The 23,541-nt window shown below is 34.2% G+C and overlaps 1 protein-coding gene across 2 annotated transcripts in view; it reads right to left on the bottom strand.

Annotated features, from left to right (window-relative positions):
- LOC150100146 (E3 ubiquitin-protein ligase HECW2-like) overlaps window positions 1-23,541 on the bottom strand; it is a 708,695-nt gene that overhangs the window by 14,161 nt on the left and 670,993 nt on the right. For both annotated transcript variants that reach the window (XM_090402900.1, XM_090402899.1), the window contains one exon: window positions 13,244-13,442. In XM_090402900.1, the coding sequence (XP_090259026.1) occupies window positions 13,244-13,442 (199 nt within the window). The remainder of the gene's footprint in view (window positions 1-13,243; window positions 13,443-23,541) is intronic.

Genomic DNA, 23,541 nt, shown 5'->3' with positions numbered 1-23,541 from the left:
TCATTGTTTCCGGTCACCTAACCACTTCTTTTATGCTTCTCATCTAGTTGCTGATACATTCCATTTCTTCTTTCAGCACATCTCTCTCTCTCTCTCTCTCTCTCTCTCTCTCTCTGCAAGCTTCCTACTCTTGCTCTACATTCATCCTCCCAATCAACCCATCTTCAAAAATTTCACAATGTTTCAAACCCACTACGCTCTCTACTTTTATATTTTCATTCACATTCCACTCATTTTCTTCACTCTCGATTATGCTACTTGTCTCTCATTCTGTATTCACCCGTTTCTGACATAATGCTGCCAAGGTCCATTATACTAATTTCTAAATCACAAAGTTCTTCTAATTTTCCACATTTTCTGTAGACATGCTCTCCCTGATCTCTCACGTGCCACATATCTAATTGCTGGGATGTGCACATGCCACAAGCGCCGTATATCACAAAATTCCACACTGCACAAAAAATACTACAAACTATACTGAAATATTACATTTTAAGTACAAAGTAAAATCATTAACTGCAAAAACTGCAAACTACTCACAGACTATGTGTTCTATCTAGCTTAGATTTCCCCATAATTTAAAATAAACACTCCAATAAATAATAACGAAAACTTATCTTTTTTTGCTGCTATCTCGTAACTATAATCTCATCTTCTAGTGAACTCTTTATTGGGAATTATCTTAATTTAGGAATTTAGTGACCATTGCTGTAGTGGTGCCTTTAAAATTAATTATTTTAGTGCATTTTATTTTGTGTTTCATTGGTAATGCACTGAAGATGCCTTGAATATTTAGGTGAAAATTTTACATCTATTAAAATTACTTCTACATAAATTTGAGTTTCCATCTTTAATATTTTCTAAAAATTTCTTGTGTCAATCTTATAGAACCTCTTTAGTATCCGATAAGTTTCTATCCTGTCCTCTCCTCTCCTCTGCCAGTCAATTAACCTCTACAACTTACATACTTTCAATCTATCTTCAGGGAGCATTCCACAGACCTGTCACCAGCTTCGTCATTCATCTCTAAATCCTTTCACCACTTCCTAATCCCCCAAGAAACCTAGGTAACCAAATCTCTGTACAGTAGTTCAAGATGAGCCATATCATAGCCTTATCAAGAGGGATAATAACCTTCCTATCTTTACTTGTCAATGTTTTCTTCAACATCCAAGCAATCCTTTGAGCTATTTTGCCAATTTTTGCATTATGTCCTTGGAACTTCAAATCTCTGTCCACCAACACCACAGATTCCTAGCTTCATTCAATTTCCTGTAATCCAGTACCATAAATATGATACAAGTATGTAATCTCTTCATCCTGAAGTGCATTACCTTACATTTCACAGCATTAAATTGATAACCACTGTCATTTGCCTGCACTTCCAATTTATTTAAATCACCCTGCCCTCCCCAGTTTTACATCACCAACAAACAACTGACCCCCCCCCCCCCCCACATACACACACCTTAAATCTTTCCATATATCATTTAATATACAATTAAGAACAGTGACTCTAGTATGGAGCCCTGGCGCACTTCACTAGTCATCCTCATTCTCCTAGATTCCACTCTCCACCCTATACTATGCTCTGGGGTCAGTCTATCTGTCAGCCATCCCTATCCATACTACTAATCATCATATCCATTCCCATTTGTTCAAACTTTTGAAATAGTTTTCCATGTGGTATTCTATCAAATGCCTTTGTAAAGTCCAATAATATCATGGTGTAACCATTTCCTTTATCCAGTTCCACTGTCACTTTATTATAAAATGTGAATAAATTACTGAGGTAGAACCTAACTTTTAGAAAGCTGTGCTGCCCACCACAGAGTACCATATTCCTGAATTTTACTTTTAACCATCACTTCTGAGATATAAAGTGGTCTGTAATTTGCTACTTTTGTCTTGGAGCACTCTTTATGCAATGGAATGTATGTAGCTGTCTTTCTCCCTTACCATGCTGCTCGCTCTTCTTGTCTATGCTTTGTACCGCTCATGAGCTTGCTCATCACTTCTCTCTTTATATACTCTCCACAAATTTTTCTCCAATGCCTACTTAATGCTGCAATGCTGCTCATTCATCTAGCTCCTATATGATTTATGCAACTGACTCTTGGGTATACCAAATACCACTTTATCCTTTGACCATTTCCTATACACTGCTCCAAGCTGGCCCCTCAGTTTGTCATAAACTGTTTGTAATTCCATATATATATTTTTTTCTTAACTAAAAATTCGGCAGGTCTAGCAATCTCTAAGATCAAGATTATTGATCATGGTCCTCATTCAGAGGCAACCTGGTTATCTGGGTTACTGCCAAGTTCTCTGATGCTCTCATCAGAATCAGCACTCTTGAACAATGAGTTCTCTTCATTATGTGTTGTCCAAGGTAATTTTCTCTTAGCAACTGTATAAATTCCATTTCCTTCACTTCTTGTGACTGTTCCTTCTTCCAATATGTATCCCCATAGTTAAAATGGTCCATAACAATGATTTATCCTCTACTCACTATTCTAATTTGCTGATGCATGCCATCCACATTCTACCTTGCCCCCCCCCCCCCCTCTCCAAATCACATAACAACAACTAACTATATATTTTATATATAGTTAGTTGTTGTTATGTGATTAATGCCAAAAACTTTTGGCAATGCTGAACTAAGTCCCAAACATTTCCCCTTAATTCCAAATGTTTTTGTATTAACATACACAAATTCCCTCACACAATGTGTTGATTATCAATTTCAGCACCATGATCATTCTCCTACTCACTTGAGGAAGCCATACTCATACTCACCGGCATCATTTTCTTCTAATATTATCTTAAACAATACTCAAATCTGCAAAGAGGATGAGATTTCTTGGCATTACCTTGATCACTAAATAAATACATCACTCTCATGTTTTGTGTGGTGCCCCTTAGTGCTCTCTAAAAATACTTGAATCAATACAGAAGAGAGCAACTGGGTTGATTAATGACCTGTCTCGTGTCAATTCACTTTGACCACTTTTTCACACAGGTGTTGAGTTTTCTGCAGCATACATATAATATAAATATTTCCATGGCAATTGTTCATATAAACTTATAAGAATGTAAGAATTATTGATGGCAATTGATGCCATCAATAATTCTTACATTCTACTAAATTTCATTCAAACACATTCAGTTGCTATCCAACACCCCTCACAGTTCAACTCTAAACTCAAGGAACAAGCCACATTTTCTCCTCTTTCATTCCTTCTACTGCTGTATTCTGGAACAGTCTCCTCTGCATTTTCAAAGGAATACAATGCGCCGGTCTTCAAATTCAATGTGAAAAAGTTTCTCCTTTCTCAACTTTCTACTCATCAACCATGCTATGTAGGCTGCCCAACCAATCTCTCATGGATAAGATCAACATTAAAAAACTCTCTAAATACTCTAGATTATGTCCTTGAAAACTCTCATTGAAGAATACTTTCTCAAGATACCTAACTTCAAATATGCTCAAACGCAAACCGCCAGCCTTATATAAGTCCTTTTGTCTATTGAGCTCATTTCCAAACATTCACGAACTCCACACTATTTCTACTGCATAACCTATGCAGATCCTTCTTCTCAGCTAGTACTTTAGCAGCAGACTCACAACCTTTATTTTCTCACTCTTCTTATTTGCTTCTATCAGAAACTCTTTCATATCGTCTCACATACCCTACATGTCACTTGTCAGGTCATTTGAAACTGCCAAAATAATCATCTCTTTCATCTTCTCTCTTTACATCTAACAGCACTGTTAACATCCTTAATCTATTATCCAGGGAAACATGATTATATCACACTCTCTTCAAGCACTCCTCCTATCATGGGATTACCATACCAAACTGTTTCCTTACTCTTCCTCATTTGCACTTCCATATTCTGCATTCTCTTCTCTCACATTTTTCCTCTCCTCTCTTTCATTTCTCTGTCATATACCACTTGCTAGGAGTTTTTCCACCATTTTATGTCATGTAATGAAAGAGACAGATAGCATGCTTATGTGGAGTCCCTCATAACCATCTGGTAGTTCTCTTCATTTCCACCATGTCATTCATGCTATCACTCATATTACACACAACTTTGCTTCCTTCTACCATGTTATATACAACAACAACTTCACTGACATTCACATTTATCATCATAGAACCTCTGATGTTATACTTCTTACTCTTTCCTCCATACTTCTGGCACAATTGCTTTAAACATGCTTTGTACATATTCAATCACCAGTCTCATTCTCCTTCTACAAATCTTTTGCCCTTTACAACGAATACATCTCTCTCTCTCTCTCTCTCTCTCTCTCTCACACACACATTGCTGCAAACAAATCTCATATGTTGAGTCTGCCTGCACTGTTCTGCATCAGTGCCAAAAGCATATATTCTAGGTGTGCAGTGCACACTCACAGAATAGCAACATCACTGATATATTTTTTGCATTTATTCCTGTTAGAGACTCACCTAATTGTTTCCTGGCTTCACGATTTCTGAAATTAAACACAATATACTAATGCTTCATGAAGAGGACACTTTTCTACGCATAAACATTGCATCTCATCTGTGTTAATAGCATGCGTATGTGTGGTCACAAATACAGACACCTTCAAGCTTTTAAACAGATGTACAGAAGGTACAGCAGGTGAAATTTTTAGCATTCCAGTAATTTTAGAACACCCAGAAGGCAAGGCAGGATGCATGCTGAGACAGCAGCACCCAGAAATCCATGGTTGTGATTGGTTATTATGTCAACCAATCCAATTGAACATTGTCATTTGTGTTTTTGTTTTCTGAGTTTCATCCATTTTGTGTGCATGAAGAGGGAACTGACCTGTTTAGGACCCGATAATAGCACGTTTTTAATATATAATTTTTTATAAATAATTTATAACATTTTTGCTCATATTTATAATGAAAAACATCATCATTCTGTTAACAATCTACTGAATGTCCCATTTTCTGTCAGAATTTTTGCGGAATGTATGACTGGAGTTGAAGGAGGCAAGCCTCATTCTCCTCTTCCAAATTTACTATTATATTTACACCTTTGAGTAATTCAAATAAACCAACCAAATATAGCATTCTCCTTCATTATTGTTTTCTAATATACTTAAAACAAACACAATATTTGGTTGCAATTAATTGCATTGGACCAATTAAGATGAGTGCTGATGTGTTCTTAACACTTTCATATATCAATAAAAATGTAATCATATGATCAAATTGATGTGAATTTTGTAACACAGGTAGCATAATTGCACAACAGCACACCCAACCAAAATGAGCATATGATGTTTGTTATGGTACTGAGCATCACGTGCTCATATATGAATAATACATGTAACAGTCTTAGAACAAAACACATAAATGACTCTTACAAATAAACAGATAAACACTTATGAAAACATTAAAAATTAATTATATTTCACCAATTATTTTCAAATACAACATATTTTTCAGCATTTAATATCAACTTAATATGGTTTATAATAAGGATTATATATATACACACACACACACACACACACACATAATCGTTTTGAATGTGTGTGTGGGTAATATAAAAACACACACTCAGAAGTAACAGAACCTTTGCTGTTATACTTCTTACTCTCTCCTCCACACTTCTGGCACAATCACTCTTTCAAAATGCTTTGTATATATGCAATCACCAGTTCCATTCTCCTTCTACAAATCTTTTGCCCTTCACAATGAATACATCTCACACACACTGCTGCAAACAAAATCTCATATGTTGAGTCTGCCTGCTACTGTTCTGCATCAATACCAAGGGCATATATTCCAGGTATGCAGCGCACACTCACACAATAGCAATATCACTGATATTATATATATTTTTTGCATTTATTCCTGTTAAAGACTCCCCTAATTGTTTCCTGGCTTCGCATGATTCCTAAAATTAAACACAATATACTAATGCTTCATGAAGAGGACACTTTTCTATGCATAAACATTGCATCTCCTTCACGTTAAAACAGCAGAGGTTCTATTACTTCTCAAATCTGAGAATTATAGAAGGTGGAGAGGCAACGCTCACGAATCTAACGACTCTCAAGGATGTCTATTAATGATGATAATATTATTTAAGTAATATGTATACCACACAGAATTTAATGGTAGAAAAATATTTTTATTTTAACACTATTAGTTTCATGAACAACGATGGTTCGATTCTTCAGGAGAAAGTAGTGAATATACACAGTTAAGCTACAAGCAGGCAATTATCACCATATTAAATGTCTGAAAAATCTAACAATAGAATGCACATGTGTACTATGCCATATCTTGATAGTTAATGATGTGATGAGTGCCCATGAGTTTGTGTGCATCAGATTTTCTTATGATTTCTTATGAGAGAAGACCAGACTCAATATAAGATCATACCTTATTTTTGTTGAATTGGTGTGGGTGTTTGTAATATTTCAGATGACTCTTTAAAAGCTTTGGAGGAAATTATACTTCATATAGATAATATAAGTGTGCCATTACACATTGTTTAGATTCTGTTAAGTGCACTGGTCTATGTTTCCTTGTCCCCCCTTCCCTAAAATGTACACACACACACATACACACACATATATATATATATATATATATATCTCCTAACCTATCTATTTCATATAACACTTTCCACTATTTTCTCCTGACAAAGTATACCATAACTGATCACTAAACTAATAGTGTTAAAAAAATATTTTTCTACCAATTAGTTTTATGGCACACATAGTGGTCTTTATTTTCTCCTACCATAGAAGTCTTTGAAATCAGATAACGATGATGAACTACATGATTGCCAGCCTAGCTGACCAAGTGGTTGGCTATTCAACCAATAAGCCACAAGAGTTTGAATGGTTGTGGGCATGAATGTTAATTATTGTCTTTAAAGTAGAAGATGAATTTGATCATTGGTGTTAGACTACTGCTACAGTTAATGGATGCTTGAAAAAGTTTTATGTTTGGTCTCTAGACCAGGGTCTCAGATTATGTAAAAATTAAATTAAAAATACAAAAAAGTTTATATATATATATATATATATAAAGAATTGAATGATGAGATTTAAGTGAAAAGGTTTTAATATAAAAACATGACTAGTGTCGGCTTGTAACAGCCTTCATCAGCTGACATTATAAAAGAAAGAAAAAAGAAAAAACACTAAAGCTTAAATAAACTATGAACATCACAGTTCTCTTCTGGATGACCCAAATGAACTTCTTACAGAAATAAACCATCTCAAAACGTCTTTCGAAGTTAATGGATATTCCAAGAGAATCGTTGAAAGATTCCTTCTTAATCCTCCTAGACATCACTCAGAAGTAACAAATAGATTCAAAGGCAATATATCTATTCCTTACATAAGTACAGTTTCACATAAATTAGCAAAAGTTCTAAGAAAATACAATATCAGAACCTTGTTCACTCCACTTCCAAAGATCCGTTTCTTAATAAGCCACCCAAAACCTTGTCATCATCAATTCAAACATTCTGGTGTATATAAAATATTGCATGATTGTGATATTCCTTATTTTGGGCAGACAGACAAATCTGTTGAAATCTGTATGGAAGAACACGAGGGAAATTATTTACAAGAGACAGTGAGCCAGTGCATTATCAAGTCATATCCTTTTCTCGGCTAATCCTAATGATGAAAACCAAAGTCACAAAGTCTGCTGGGAAAAATCTACTAACAGCTTCCATTGAAATGATGAACTAGAAAGAAAAATCGTGGAATCTAGAGAAATCATCTTTAATCCTGTTCATCTAAATAATAACTTCAGCTACAACCTCCCAGATTGTCATTCAGCTGTAATCATGTACTGGCATTCACGAGATGCTACTAGCACGCACTTTTCCAACAATACAACTAACGAAAGAACAGACTACAACGATTTAATATCAATTATGTATAGAGACTCTCTATGATGTTCATAGTTTATTTAAGCTTCAGTGTTTTTTCTTTGTTTTATAATGTCACCTGATGAAGACTGTTACAAGACGAAACTAGTCATGTTTTATATTAAAACCTTTTCACTTAAATCTCGGTTCTAGTCATTCAATTCTTCATAAAAATATGTATGTTAACTGTTCATTCTTTCATATATATATATTTAGAAAGATATTTAATGACTAAAAAACCAAGAATTAATTAAAAGCTTTAATGATAAAAAACACAACTAGTTTCGGCTTTTTACAGCCTTCATCAGGTATCTTTTTAGGAAGAGGAAACAATAATAAAAACTGAAGATTCTAAAAAACTGAGAAGCACGGATAAATTGCAGTACATAATTGAAATAAAAAACGTTGTATAAACATTCAAGTTGTTCTATTTTACGTGCCATTGTTTGTTCTATACGTGGTAGCAGACTCTCGAGAATGCCAGTACTGAATAACAGCAGTATGGCTATCAGGGATGTTATAACTTAAATTGTTGTTTAAATGTTCAGGATTAAGGACGATCTCCCTGGATTCCACTATCTTTCTTTCAAATTCATCATGGCAGTGGAAAATGTTTTCAGATCTATCCCAGGAAATTGGGTGACCTTGAAAATCATCATAAGGATTGTTAGAGAAGAGAATATGGCTTGATAAGGCACTGGCATGTGATCTTTTATAGGAGATGTCTCTTTTATGTTCCTCCATACGAAGTTCAATAGACTTATTAGTTTGACCATAATAAGGAACATTACGGTCAACACCACAGTTTATATACGCCAGGATATTTCAGATCGTGATGCTTATGCTTAGGATGGCTTATAAGAGATCGGATTTCTGGAAGTATAATGAATAACGTCCTGATGTTGTACTTCTTAAGGACTTTAGCCAATTTTTGGGAGACTTAACTGACATATGGGATTGAGATGCTACCTTTAAAATTGGTAGTTTCTGTATTGCGGTGCCAGGAGAATCTATAAGAAATTTCTTAATGATTTTTTTATAATATCCATTTTGTTCACAGACATGTGAGAGGTGATTAATTTCTTTTTGAAGTTCATCTGGATTGTTTAAAAGAGAGCATGCTCTGTGTCTCAAGGTGGAAATAGTTCCGAGTTTTTGTGGTAAAAATGATGAGAAAGATTGTGAAGATATCTATTAGTATGGGTTGGTTTTCTGTACATAGAGATTCTAAATTTTCCAGAGCAGCACGAGAGTTTTATATCCAGGAATGGTAAGGAGTTTTCATGTTCTAGTTCAGCTGTGACTTTTATATTTGGATGTTGGTTATTGAGATGATGAAGAAAATCCATGAGAGAGTTTTTGCCGTGACTCCATATAATAAAATTGTCATCTACATAAAGCTTCCAAACTTTTGGTTTAAACGAAAAGGACGATATAGCTCTTGTTTCGAAGTCCTCAAGGTAAATATTCGCCAGAATAGGGGATAAAGGGTTCCGCATCGCCAAGCACTGGTTCTGTTTATAGATGGTGTCTTGATATCAGAAGTAGCCAGATTGAATGCAATGCTTTAATAAAGCAAACATCTTTTTGGATAATTTATCCTTTAGTAAAATTAATATTTCTTCAGTTGGTACATTTGTAAATACTGAAATATATCTAAACTGGCTATAATATCATTCTAGTTGATGGATATATCTTTTATATGTGATACAAAGTCTATGGTGTTGTTGATGAACGATGAAGACTTATTAGAGAAAGACTTGAGGTATTTTGCAAGATGTTTTGATAGCTTGTAGGTTGGAGAGTCAATACCTTCAACAATAGGGCGAAGAGGAATGTTTTCTTTATGTATCTTCTGGACTCCATAAATACATGGTATAAGTGGATGTAGGGAGCATAGAGAAAGACATAGAGAAATACATTGTGAGGAAGTTCACTTGTATTCTGTAGTAAACTGTTAATACAGTTTTGTAGTTCACATGTTGGATCTTCCTGTAATATTGAATATGTGTAATTTTCTAGTAGTTGAAGCATCTTACTATGGTATTCTTCAGAATTGAGGATAACTGTGGCATTTCCTTTATCTGCCAGTAAAATTATTATATTTCTGTTCTTTTTTAGATTTCTAATAGCTTGTCGTTCAGCTGAAGAAATGTTATCTGTTGGAGGTTTTGCATTATTAATAATAAAAATGGATTCAATACGTAGAAGTTTAGCCAAATGAGTAGGAAGAAGTGAAGTAGCTTTTTCCATTTTAGTAAGAAGAGTTTCTTGGGGAATAAATCTTGGTGAAGGAATGAAATTAAGGCCTTTGCTGAGAATATCTTTTTCAACATCTGTAAGAATATGAGAGGATTTGTTTATTACCACTTTGTCTGGATTGATGCGGCTTGATGTGATTTTGTAAATATCATATGTATTTTGTACTCTCTTAAGATTCTCGAATTTCCTGATAAGAGTAATCTTATTATTATTTTGTATCTGTGTTGCTTGTGTATTACTATTAAAAATAAACTCATTTAGGCTATCATTATCCAGAAACTGTTCAAGCTTTTCAATTAAAGATCTTTTTTCGTTGAACAAAAAAGCCAGACTACTTTTTGTATTTGAAATTCTTTCACTGAGTAGGTCTAACTTTGCTTTACTTTATCAAAACATCTTGCAAAATACCTCAAGTCTTTCTCTAATAAGTCTTCATCGTTCATCAACAACACCACAGACTTTGTATCACATATAAAAGATATATCTATCAATGAGAATGATATTATAGCCAGTTTAGAAATTATTTCATTATTTACAAATGTACCAACTGAAGAAGTATTAATTTCACTAAAGGATAAATTATCCAAAAAAATGTTTGCTTTATTAAAGCATTGCCTTCAATCTGGCTACTTCTGATATCAAGACACCATCTATAAACAGAACCAGGGCTTGGCGATGCAGAACCCTTTATCCCCTATTCTGGCGAATATTTACTTTGAGGACTTTGAAACAAGAGCTATATCGTCCTTTTCGTTTAAACCAAAAGTTTGGAAGCTTTATGTAGATGACAATTTTATTATATGGAGTGACAGCAAAAACTCTTTCATGGATTTTCTTCATCATCTCAATAACCAACATCCAAATATAAAATTCATAGCTAGCTGAACTAGAACATGAAAACTCCCTACCATTCCTGGATATAAAACTCTCACGCTGCTCTGGAAAATTTAGAATCTCTATGTACAGAAAACCAACCCATACTAATAGATATCTTCACAATCTTTCTCATCATTTTCACCACAAAAACTCGGAACTATTTCCACCTTGAGACACAGAGCATGCTCTCTTTTAAACGATCCAGATGAACTTCAAAAAGAAATTAATCACCTCTCACATGTCTTTGAACAAAATGGGTATTATAAAAAAATCATTAAGAAATTTCTTATAGATTCTCCTGGCACCGCAATACAGAAACTACCAATTTTAAAGGTAGCATCTCAATCCCATACATCAGTTCAGTCTCCCAAAAATTGGCTAAAGTCCTTAAGAAGTACAACATCAGGACGTTATTCACTACACTTCCAAAAATCCGATCTCTTATAAGCCATCCTAAGCATAAGCATCACGATCTGAAATATCCTGGCGTATATAAACTATGGTGTGACCGTAATGTTCCTTATTATGGTCAAACTAATAAGTCTATTGAACTTCGTATGGAGGAACATAAAAGAGACATCTCCTATAAAAGATCACATGCCAGTGCCTTATCAAGCCATATTCTCTTCTCTAACAATCCTTATGATGATTTTCAAGGTCACTCAATTTCCTGGGATAGATCTGAAAACATTTTCCACTGCCATGATGAATTTGAAAGAAAGATAGTGGAATCCAGGGAGATCGTCCTTAATCCTGAACATTTAAACAACAATTTAAGCTATAACATCCCTGATAGCCATGCTGCTGTTATTCAGTACTAGCATTCTTGAGAGTCTGCTACCACGCATAGAACAAACAATGGCACGTAAAATAGAACAACTTGAATGTTTATACAACGTTTTTTATTTCAATTATGTACTGCAATTTATCTGTACTTCTCAGTTTTTTAGAATCTTCAGTTTCTATTATTGTTTCGCCTTCCTAAAAAGATACTTAACGAAGGCTGTAAAAAGCCAAAACTAGTTGTGTTTTTTATCATTAAAGCTTTTAATTAATTCTCGGTTTTTTTAGTCATTAAATATCTTTCTAAATGTATCAAAGTAATTGAGTCAATGCTCATGAATACATACATACACACACACACACGTAGTTCCTGCCTTTTATGAATTAATTGGTTCCTGGCGACCGTTCATAAATTGGGAATTCGTAAAGCGGGAATTTATTTCCCTTAGAAATAATGCTACGAGTTACGTTCGTAAGAAGGAATATTTATATAACATGAATATGAAATGATAAGAAAAGACTTTACTGGCCAAAGAGCTACATATTTAAAAAATAACATAAGAAAAATTTTAAATTAAAAAGGATTTAAAAAGATTTAAATTAAATCTTTTAAAAAAAATTTGCTTTCTATATCACCAGGTGAATTGGCAGCCGTTGAGGTAGTAGAAGATATATTAGGAAGCTTCAGTGCATTTTTGTTTTCAAAGAAGGCCTTGAGTGTCATCTGCTTTGTTGACTTTCGTTTCTTTTTGTTTAAAATAGCTCAACAGCAAGTATAAGCCTTGAGCTTTTCAGAAGTTTAAATGCTTCTTCTAGGCCTTTTAAAATGAAAAACCAAGTTATTCGTTATCTTCTTTGTCTTTTTCTTCTTCGCTTCTTTCATTTTCCTCTAATTTAAGGATATCATTGGGTGAGAGTTCCATAGTGTGAATTTGAAGCAGCTTATTAACATTAACTGCCGAAACTGCTGTTGTCCACTCAGAGTACTAAAGTGCTGTTTTATGGGTGGAAGTCCTATTTTTTTTTTTTTTTTTTTTTTTTTAAAAAGGGAAATACCCTTAAAGGGAAATTAACTACTATGTTAAGGTATTTATGAATGTGGCTGAAACAAATAAAGAATGCTTACTGAATTTTTTCCAAGCCACCTGGAATCAGATATCTAGTTCAAAATTTTAGTTATTTGTTATTAACACAGACGGTTCTAATATGTTTACATGCTTCAAAGATAACTAACTATGGACTAAGAGCATATATTTTTACTAGAATTTGTTAAAGGAGAATTTTACTAACTGATGATTTATAAATATCTATAAGAATAAGAAAATACCAACAGTAAAAAGCAGAATATATTCATGAAATATATGAATGAAAACTCATGAAAACTCATTACCTTGGTAAACTTGTTGGCTTCCCCCATTTCTCAATACAAAATTTCCTTGGTCCATTGCTTCCCCTTAGAGCAGCAAATCCCTCATAAGGTATACTAGAAGTGCCAGTCACAAACTGTAGTAGCCTTAGCCTCCTCTCATTATCAAATTTTTCAATGGCTATCCAAAACCAATGTATAACTGGATGGCTATCATGATATCCTATAAGATTAAGATATGTCTCATTGAACTGTGATAATGGGGGGGGGAGCATCTAATTAATATGATAATTAAAAAATTATAAAAAAAAAAGATTTTACTCTATATTTTAAGGTTTAAATTTTTTCCATAATTACAATCATCATTTTCTGGTGTACCCACAAGGGATATACCAGATATTAATGACAGCCAACACAATTAATATTTCACAGTTCCCTGTATAACTTTCTTCCAAATTATTTTATTATTGTTTAGTCTCTGATTTCATCAGCTCTTACATTTGATCTTCCACAGTAGTAGTAACTACAGTAATCCACCTAGATTTTTGTCTTCCTCTAGGGTTTTATCATGACAAACAATTATTGTGTTACCTTTTCTCTCCCATTCCATTTAAACAAGTAACCAAATCTAAGGTTAGCTCTGCTTACATGTTCTTGAATATTTAGTAATGTCAAGTTTTTTTCAGACGTACTGTATGAATTTCAATACACTTCTGCCATTTTACATTCTAATTTTTCTTAAAATTCACGTATCTGTGGGATATCACTCTCTGAGCAACTATTTTAATTCTTTAACCAACTCTTATATTTATATGTTAATACTGTGTCGAAACTGTCTTGTATAACACTAGGTTAATGTTTCAGTGAAATGTCTTCCTATTCCACAGATATAACTTTATTCAAATGAATTTCCAACATAACTGCCTTCATATATTTCTACTTGCATGTCTGACAACTGAGCTTAAGTAGTTAACATGTAATTAAAGATGCCAAGAAATTATATTCTTGTTTAATCCTTTATCCAAGTATCAAACAAAGTTTGCATGTTAAGTATCTTCATGGCCAAGCTAATTGTATATAGAAGCTAATCATTTCACATTAATTGTCTTAGTATCCATAATGCAAAGCACACATCCTTTCAGATATGCCTAATGCTCTGCATTATGGGAAAGGCCATTACCCAGACTGGATCTGACCTTTATAGGCGAAAAAGTAAAAGGATGTTCATCACAGGCCTAGAATAGTTAGTACAGGAATGCAAGAAAGCCAGATAGTATTAGGAGAAAGAAAAGACAGATGGATAGTATGAGGGAGAGCAAAAAAAGGCCATCATATAGCCAAAGGCTAATTTTTTTTTTTTTCTTTTTCAAGTCTCATGCAGCTGAACAACCAAAAGACCAACTGAAACTAAAATTCAGAGATAACTGGTACCAGTCAAGTACCAATCTAATTTAACCACCTTCCTTCTCTGCCTGGGATTGCTTTCAACTCTAACACTTTCTTAGCCAATGGCTGTAACCCCAAAAAAATCCAAAAAATACTAAAACCAGTAAATGACAACCCCCCCCACAATAAAGATTACACGAAATCTATCACCATCACCTACATCCAGGGCACCTTTGAGAAAATAACCAATATCCTCAAAAAATATGATCTTACTTCTTGTTACAGACCATATAAAAAGTTGGCATCCCTTATCCGCTCTACCAAAGACCAACCACTTCCCCTAGACCTACCTGGTGTATACCAGGTCCCTTGCAGCTGCAAACTGTCCTACTTTAACCAAACAGGCAGAACAGCAAATATCAGGATTTCAGAACACAAAGACTACATCCGTTTTCACCAGTACAGCCACTTTGGGCTGGCAGACCATGCCTTAGATACCCACCATAGAATTCGTTGGAAGAAAACAAAAATAATACACCGCAGCAAGTTTAAATATGAAAGATTATTCAAGGAATCATCAGCAGCTCTAAAAAACGTTCCTAAGCTCAACAAATTTGGGTGCATGAAACTACCCCAAATTTGGGAGACTTACATTATGAGAACTTCAGCCCAGCTGAAGTTTAGTTTCTTAATTCAATATTAGTTTCTTGCTTTCTTCCTCATTTGCTTTTGTTAGTGCCTGCGTGCACATACCATATCTTTATGTTCCTGAAGATGGCAACGTGACTTTGCCGAAATATAGAAGTTATTCATTAAAGTTACCTTTAATTAATATACTTTATATGCATTGTTAATTCTGTAAACTAATTACCAGTTATCAATTATAAAAACCATTCCTGTAGTTTCCTACAGTGAGAATAGACTATACCTGGCTGATCCATATCTTTATGCTCTTTTGTCAATGTTTATGACTTATGCAGCGAATGAGAGTTTATCTTATGTAAATAAGATACAACTTTCTGACATGGGAATTTTTACCCGTCTTCTGAGGAGAACTAATCTGCTCAAAACAACTGTCAGATCAATAAAACCTTAATCAAACCCACTAGCAATATGAATATGGCTTATGAGTAGTCTATCATCTTTTTACATAGTGAAATATCTTTGGGTACCTCTAAAGATAAAGGGCTAACTCCCATTATCATTATTACTTTTGAAACTTTGCATGAGCCTGGAGTTTCAAATTTATTTATTTATTTATTATTTTTTTGGAGGGTGGGGAGGAGGTGGAAGGATGGATATTTTATATTCTGTCTTTAAAGTGGCTTGAAAACATTGTTCTCTAGAGCAGGGTTTTGGATGAAGTAAAAAAAAATTATATTATCCCACCCACAGTATGAATGTACTACAGGTTTATAGAAGTTTTTCATGGGTGAGAACCACATGAGAAAAAAAAAAAAACATATCTACTATTAGACAGGAAGAGTTACTTAGTCGGGTATTGCTATATGCCAGGAAATATGGAGGGTAGTGATGAAATGTATAAGCAACTTGGGTTAGTAAACAAAGGAAGGATGATTTTAATTATAGTAATGAAGAGATAGCATTTTGGGGCATAAGGAAACTGAATTACTTGAGTTCTTGATGGACAACTATCTTAGGCAGTATGTAAGGTAAGTTAAACGAGGATGAAAGTCTTAGATAATCACTGCATAAGCAGATTTGTGATTAGGGTATCACATTTTCTTCTAGTTGGTCAGAGTAACCATGAGTGAATATGTTGACAAGGTGATTATGAGAAGCTCATGAGACAGTCTGGAGCTATAGCATCAATAAGGAGTTAAGCAGGAAGAAGATAAATGCTGCTTGGTAAGTGACCAAGAGATACTTAAAAATATCAATGCTTGAGTATATTCCGAAGATCAAAAGGCTGAATAAGGGTGGTGGCAAATGAATCAATGATGAGATTAAGCATGAAATCTGGAAGAAGAAGAGGGTCCTGTGGAGGCAGCACAAGATGAATAATGGTAATAATCAGTTACATGAAGAGTATAAAGAGCAGGCAGAAGTGACTCAGTTGGTAAGGATAGCAAAGGGACAGTATGAGCAGATTTTCTAAGAGGTGGTCTGCTGTATCACTATTCCCCATGTTAAAGGGGACTCAGATGTTATAGCCAAGCTACTTAGATCCATTGGCCTACAAGTGTCATTTTGTCCTATAAATCTATAATTCTAAATGTCTGCTTTTAGACCACCCTTTTAGACCACCGTATTTTGGCTAAACAGGTAGATCTGTAACTGTGCATCATGATGAACATTTAGATGGCATTAAGTTCCATGTCCCCACCAGACACCAAATTCTTAGGAAGAAAATTAAGGTTCTCCATAAAAGTAATAATCTCTTGGAACATTTATACAAAGAGAGTTGTGAGACCTTGCTGCATCAACCAAATCTAAATAGAAATGATGAACTTAAATTATCCCTCTTATGGGAAATAGTTCTTCACAAATTCCAGAATTAACTTAAATTTCATTATCTATCTATCCACTTTATTTATTTTGATACTGAGTGAAAATTTTATACTAATGAAAATATGTACATAAGGTAAATCTGTTTTATTTTATTTATTAGATATTATTTTCTTTACCCAGTGATTGTTTCAAAGTGTTTTCTCATCTCTACAGAATTCAGGTGAACATATCTAGTCTTTGCAGGCATAGACTTCTGTGGCTAATTGGTTCAAAAGATATATTTTGGTGATTACACCACATTTTTTATTATTCAGTTATACAAAATACTATAATAATAGTTCCCGACAAGTTTTGTAAATCGTAGGATTTACATCTTCAGGGGGTAAATAGTATAACTTAAAGTTAAAACAAGAGAATTAATAAATACAAATCATAACCATCTGGCTATTCATAAACTCAAATAACAGAATGCAGATATAAAACATTATTGACGTTGAACAATACTGGACGATGTCACGTGTTCTTGCTCTCGTTCATACAGTCTGAGCTCAGATTGAGGTAGATTTTTTATTAGAGCGGACCACACATGATGGAGAATTAATTGATTTTTATTGCATTGGGTTGGGTTTTTTTAGCATATTAGCAGCTTCTTTAAATTTTCTTATATAACTGTTGTTTTCTATGTATGACATCGTCGTTTTTTGCCAGAGTACATCATGTCCAGTGGAAGTGGTATGGAAAGCAAGACCTGTTTTTTTTGTTCTCTTTTGTATTGTACGTCTTTTTGGTGTTCAGCCATGCATATTTCTCCAGATCTTCCTGTCTGTCTTACGTAGCAAATCCTGCAAAAGCAATGGATTTTGTAGACTCCTGGTTTTTTAAAAGGATGATGAGGTGGTTTTGGTGGATGTAGGAATCTTGAGATTTTTTCAATAGGAAGGAAGGCTACTTTTATGTTGTGTTTGTTCATTAATTTGGCTAGTTTATTTGTAACATTTTTGATATAAGGAAGCGAGATTGCGTTTTATAAAAAAACTTCCTTTTCTGGATATTCTATTAGAAGTTAATGAAGAAAGTAAACTCTCCTTCTCAGTACATAGGAAACCGACAAACACTGGAAGATTTCTAAATGCAACCTCACACCACCATCCTTCAGAAAAAATAAGCTTAATTAAAACTCTTCGAGAGAGAGAGCATACAATATCTCCAGCACACAAGAAAAATGTAATGAAGAACTAAAATACTTAACACAAATCCTCCAACAGAATGGATATGAAACAAAAACCATCAAGAGAATCCTTAAAATGCCTCCAACTACCAACACAATAAAACAGGATTACAAAAATGCAATCTCGCTTCCTTATATCAAAAATGTTACAGATAAGCTAGCCAAATTAATGAACAAACATAACATAAAAGTAGCCTTCCTTCCTATTGAAAAAAATCTCAAGATTCCTACATCCACCAAAACCACCTCATCATCCTCTTAAAAAACCAGGAGTCTACAAAATCCATTGCTTTTGCAGGATTTGCTACGTAGGACAGACAGGAAGATCTGGAGAAATATGCATGGCTGAACACCAAAAAGACATACAATACAAAAGAGAACAAAAAACGGGTTTTGCTTTCCATACCACTTCCACTGGACACGATGTACTCTGGCAAAAAACGACGATGTCATACATAGAAAACAGCAGTTATATAAGAAAATTTAAAAAAGCTGCTAATATGCTAAAAAACCCAACCTAATGCAATAAAAATCAAGGTTTAATTCCCCATCAAGTGTGGTCAGCTCTAATAAAAAATCTACCCCAATCTGAGCTCAGACTGTATGAACGAGAACAAGAACACATAACATCGTCCAGTATTGTTCAACGCCAATAATGTTTTATATCTGCATTCTGTTATTTGAGTTTATGAATAGCCAGACGGTTATGATTTGTATTTATTAATTCTCTTGTTTAAACTTTAAGTTATACTATTTACCCCCTGAAGATGTAAATCCTACGATTTACGAAACTTGTCGGGGGAACTATTATTTCAGTATTTTGTATAACTGAATAATAAAAAATGTGGTGTAATCACCGAAATATATATCTTTTGATATCTAGTCTTATGAAAGCCTCATAAATTGGAAAAATAACTTCCTTATTCCTACAAGTCAGTATTCTCTTATCATTATAGTTATCCAATGTGATATCATAATCACCTTTACAATGTGGTCCCCACTTTCTGTCCAAAATTCCTCCATCTCTAAGATAGAGGGATTTTAACACTTTACTGACTGTTTACGGTAAATTCTCATTAATATAATAACATTCTACCTGCACTGTCCCTAGTCTAAAATGTATAGCTTTCCAATTAGCAAAACTGATTTGGTACTCCTCATCATCTACCCACAGAGCCAGTCTATCCAAATCAGTCTGCAGGAGATTCAGTATCAGCTATGTTCCTTATTACCCTCCCCCAATTTTGCATTATCCATATACAACTGGATATTATCCTCTAGACCAGCTTAATATATTTAATGCACAAGTTAAATAACAATGATCCAAGTACAGACCCATATGCATAACTAATCTTGTGTCCCCCCCCCCCCAATACTCAATGCCCTCCATACATCACTTCCTGATATATGTCAGTAGGACATTTCATAGTATGAGACCTAACACAGAGAATATGGGAAGCTAGATTATGATGGAAAGAATGGTGAAAATCTGTGCATACTCATGAAAGTGATTATGAAAGAATGACTGTGTGCTCAGTCAGTTTGGACTTAGTGTAAGTATCTATAAGGATCTTTACATAAGTGAAGCATTAGATACGAATAGAGACCTACAAGCTATATAACTAGATAATGAAAACCACAGAAGTGACTGCCTGGAGGTAACTTGTTATATCTGTATACAAATGCCAGGAGTATCACAAACAAAGGGGTTGGTTTCTTTGACAAATACAGTGTGGTCTCAGATTATATACATTAGTGAGAAAGCTCTTAGAGGCAGATGTACTAAGTGATATTAAGCATGAAATGTATGGTATTTTTAGAAAGGACAGACAGGAAAGAAGGGTGTGCTTCTACTTATATTGGATGATTTGAGTCACAAATAGAGTAGACAGCTATGATTGCAATACTAATAAAAATTTTCCATGTAGAGGTAAGAAACTATTTGGTGTGGAGTCCACCTACATGAAATACATGGTGGGGTGTTGTTACTGACTAATAGATCAGTTACTGGTGATGAGCACCAAATCAACCTGACAGGTAATTACTCATTGCCATGAAATGAGTAATCATCATGGGTGACTTCAGTTTTAGAATTATTTTACTATTTATGGTATTATTGATGTTTTTGAAAAAATATATCTTTGTTGGAATCAAATTCTAGTTTGGTTTGGAATTCAATGATGTATTGTTCCCAGGAAAATTTTTATGGGAAATAGTCAAATTTAGACATTTGTTTCATATCTCCATTTCATCTGGAGAAAGAGTACAGTTAGATAAATTTATAATTGACCTAATAGCATTATATTTACTTAATTTAGGCATGGCGTAAGTGAAGTTGTGAGAATAAAGGTAGGATATGCTTGTTGGTATTAATAAATTCATTAGATTACTCCATTTTTTTATTATAATACTTGTATTATGTAAGAATTACTGTTAATTAATAATTGTATTTGGTTAAAAAAATGTAACCATTCCTAAAAGACGTTTCAGCCAATTTTTATTTCTATAAATATAGTCATATGTTTGCATTTTATGCTGTATCTATAACTTAATGCTTGTTTTTTTTATTACCAGAACTAGACTTATTGCATTGCACTCTTAGCAAATTTTGGTATAATGATATGTGCAAGGCATCTCTTTAAAAATTGTATAGTAGTTTCTGTTTATAGTATTTTAAAATCATGTGGGTATATTCGTATTTGCATTGGTTTATGCAAGTGGTACGAGGGAACAGCAAACTCATAGTGAAGAGTGAACAAGGAGCCCAATCAAGATACTGAATTCTTTACTTGATGAAGTTGTTAGGGGAGGTGGGAATATAAGGAAATGAAAATTCATTCTGGAAGAGTCTAACAAAAATTTCATAAATAGGGTGTTCTCCCTAGGCCAATCAGAAGGTATTGACTCTCCTACATACAGCTTGGCAAAGTTTCAGGCACTCTTACTGATCTTTCCCCATTTGTTTGTAAAAAAATTCTTTAGATTTCTTGAAAAAAAAACAAAACAAATACTAAACAACCTTATGCTTACAGGCTACAGATATCATGGCAAATTTTGACATCCAGTGATTATTCACACTGAATGGAACGTTGTGCCAAACGCCTTCATGTGTTGTTTCAAGCAAAGCATTTCTTTCAGACACAGTCAAATTGTTTGATTTCATCATGTGTTCCTGTTAAAAAAAAAAAAAAAAAAGTAATGCCATGAAAAATTCTCCCTCTCCTTCTCTAGTAAATTACTACCGTAAGCATCTAGAAGCCTCATTATTTACTGCATAATCTCATCTTTCATTACAGATATAATATAGGAATGATGTCTTCACAATTCGGCCACATAATGAAGATGTGCTACCTTCTTCATGGAGAGAAAAAAAAAAGAAAAAAAAAAAAAAGACAGAAATTAGCGTGTCCTGGGCATGCTCTTCTCCTGCTCTTAATCTGACACAGTATATAATAAACCTACCTTCAGAGGCTGATCCATACAAAAAGACTCAGCGCGCATCATCTATCTCAAAAAAAAAAAAAAAAGGTATCACCAAAATGCTTCTTAATAGTACAAACATTATCTGCTTCAACTGTTATGACCTTAAACTAGAACTTAACACTATCCGAATGCAACAAAATGGCTTTAACCCAAAGAAAATCCAGCATGTTATTAACACACAAGCCTGTTCCTGAGAACTCCAACCTTTACAGAGTCCTAATCCCATACAATGCTGGAATCTCTGAAACAATTTCAAAGTCCTAAAAAATATAACTTGGTACCTACATTTTTTTTTTGTGAATAAACTCCAGGTTACCCGGAGTTTATTGGACATTATGTTGGAATGTCCTGTTGGACAAACAGAACATTCTGTTGAAAAGGGTTCCAAGAATATCAATCCTATATTCTCTATTTAAAATACACCAAATGTATGGTCTAACTGAGCATGAAGACATTCAAGAGTTGAGGTGCCATCTTTTGCATCAATGTTGTTTTTAAATTTGAGCATTTATTTCAAGAGAGTGCCATAGTCTTACTGTATCATCCTAACTTGAACTAGAATGATGCTGTTTCCTTATAAAAAATTTGTGCAAGTCTGAAATCTGATCCTTACTCTATATTTTCTTCATGGTGTGAATGATGCTGTGCAACATGTAGAAAGGAAGCAATGGGTTGCTCAGGCTAGATGTTAATAAGCCTGTGGGAATGTATGACATATCACCATAGGCTTATTAACATCTAACTGCATAATGTACAAGAGAGTTAGCCATGCCCTTGTCCTTGGCAAATAAACAATTTGCCAAACAAATTATTTAATGAAAGTCTTGCTGTGGGGAAGGTTCCGAAGATGTCAAAAGAAGGCAAAATAATACCTCTCCACAAGCATGGTTCAAGAACAGAAGTTTCCAATTACAGACCAGTCTGTATATCTGCAGTTGTGATCAAAGTGTTGGAAAAATTGGTCAGAAATAGAATACAGGATCCATGCTGACCATCATAGATTCTCTATGATGGTCAGCATGGATTTGTGAAGGTCAGGTCTTATTTTAGCAATCTGCTCATGTCTTATGATAAGGTGGCAAATGTATTGGATAAGGGAGAATCATACACAGTGATATTACTGGATTTTGCAAAAGCATTTGATAGATTACCACATGATAAGTTGATGTACAAGCTGCAGAGGATAGCAATAGATAGTATATTGGTTAGATGGATCAGAGATTGGCTCTCGGAATGATACCATCAGGTTGCATACGATGGAGCTGTGTCTCAGAAAAAGAAGATGACTTGTGGTGTGTGCTCAGGGATATGTTCTTTGGCCCCTACTGTTTAACTTGTTTGTTAATGATATTTCAAGTACATTCAAGTGTAGGTAGAATTATCAACAAATAGTGCTGATGTTAATTCTCTACATGAAGATTTGAATAGAGCTTTAGCCTGGACAAATGAGTGGGGTTGCAGTTTTAATGCTAATAAATGCTATACTTCAGGATTTTAATGCTATACTTCAGGAAGTGGATGAAATTCGAGATCTTGGAGTGATAGTGGACAGTGGACTGAAGTTCCGAGGGTACATCACATATGTTGCAAAGATTGCACATTGCATAGTTGCTATGATAAAAAGTACATTTATATGTAAGGATAAGGAGGTGGTGACTCTATATAAGGCATTGGTCAGACCACATATGGACTACTGTGCTCAGCTTTGGTCACCTAGAGAATAATCAAAGTGATATTAGGACTCTAAAGTGTT

The sequence above is a fragment of the Typopeltis vanoorti genome, chromosome 13 (genome assembly GCF_054136105.1).
Source record: "Typopeltis vanoorti isolate ZY-2024b chromosome 13, IOZ_Tvanoo_1.0, whole genome shotgun sequence".
In the NCBI taxonomy this organism is placed as follows: Eukaryota; Metazoa; Arthropoda; class Arachnida; order Uropygi; family Thelyphonidae; genus Typopeltis; species Typopeltis vanoorti.
The sequence above is the reverse complement of the archived record's forward strand: the minus strand, read 5'-3'. Positions and strand labels throughout refer to the sequence as shown.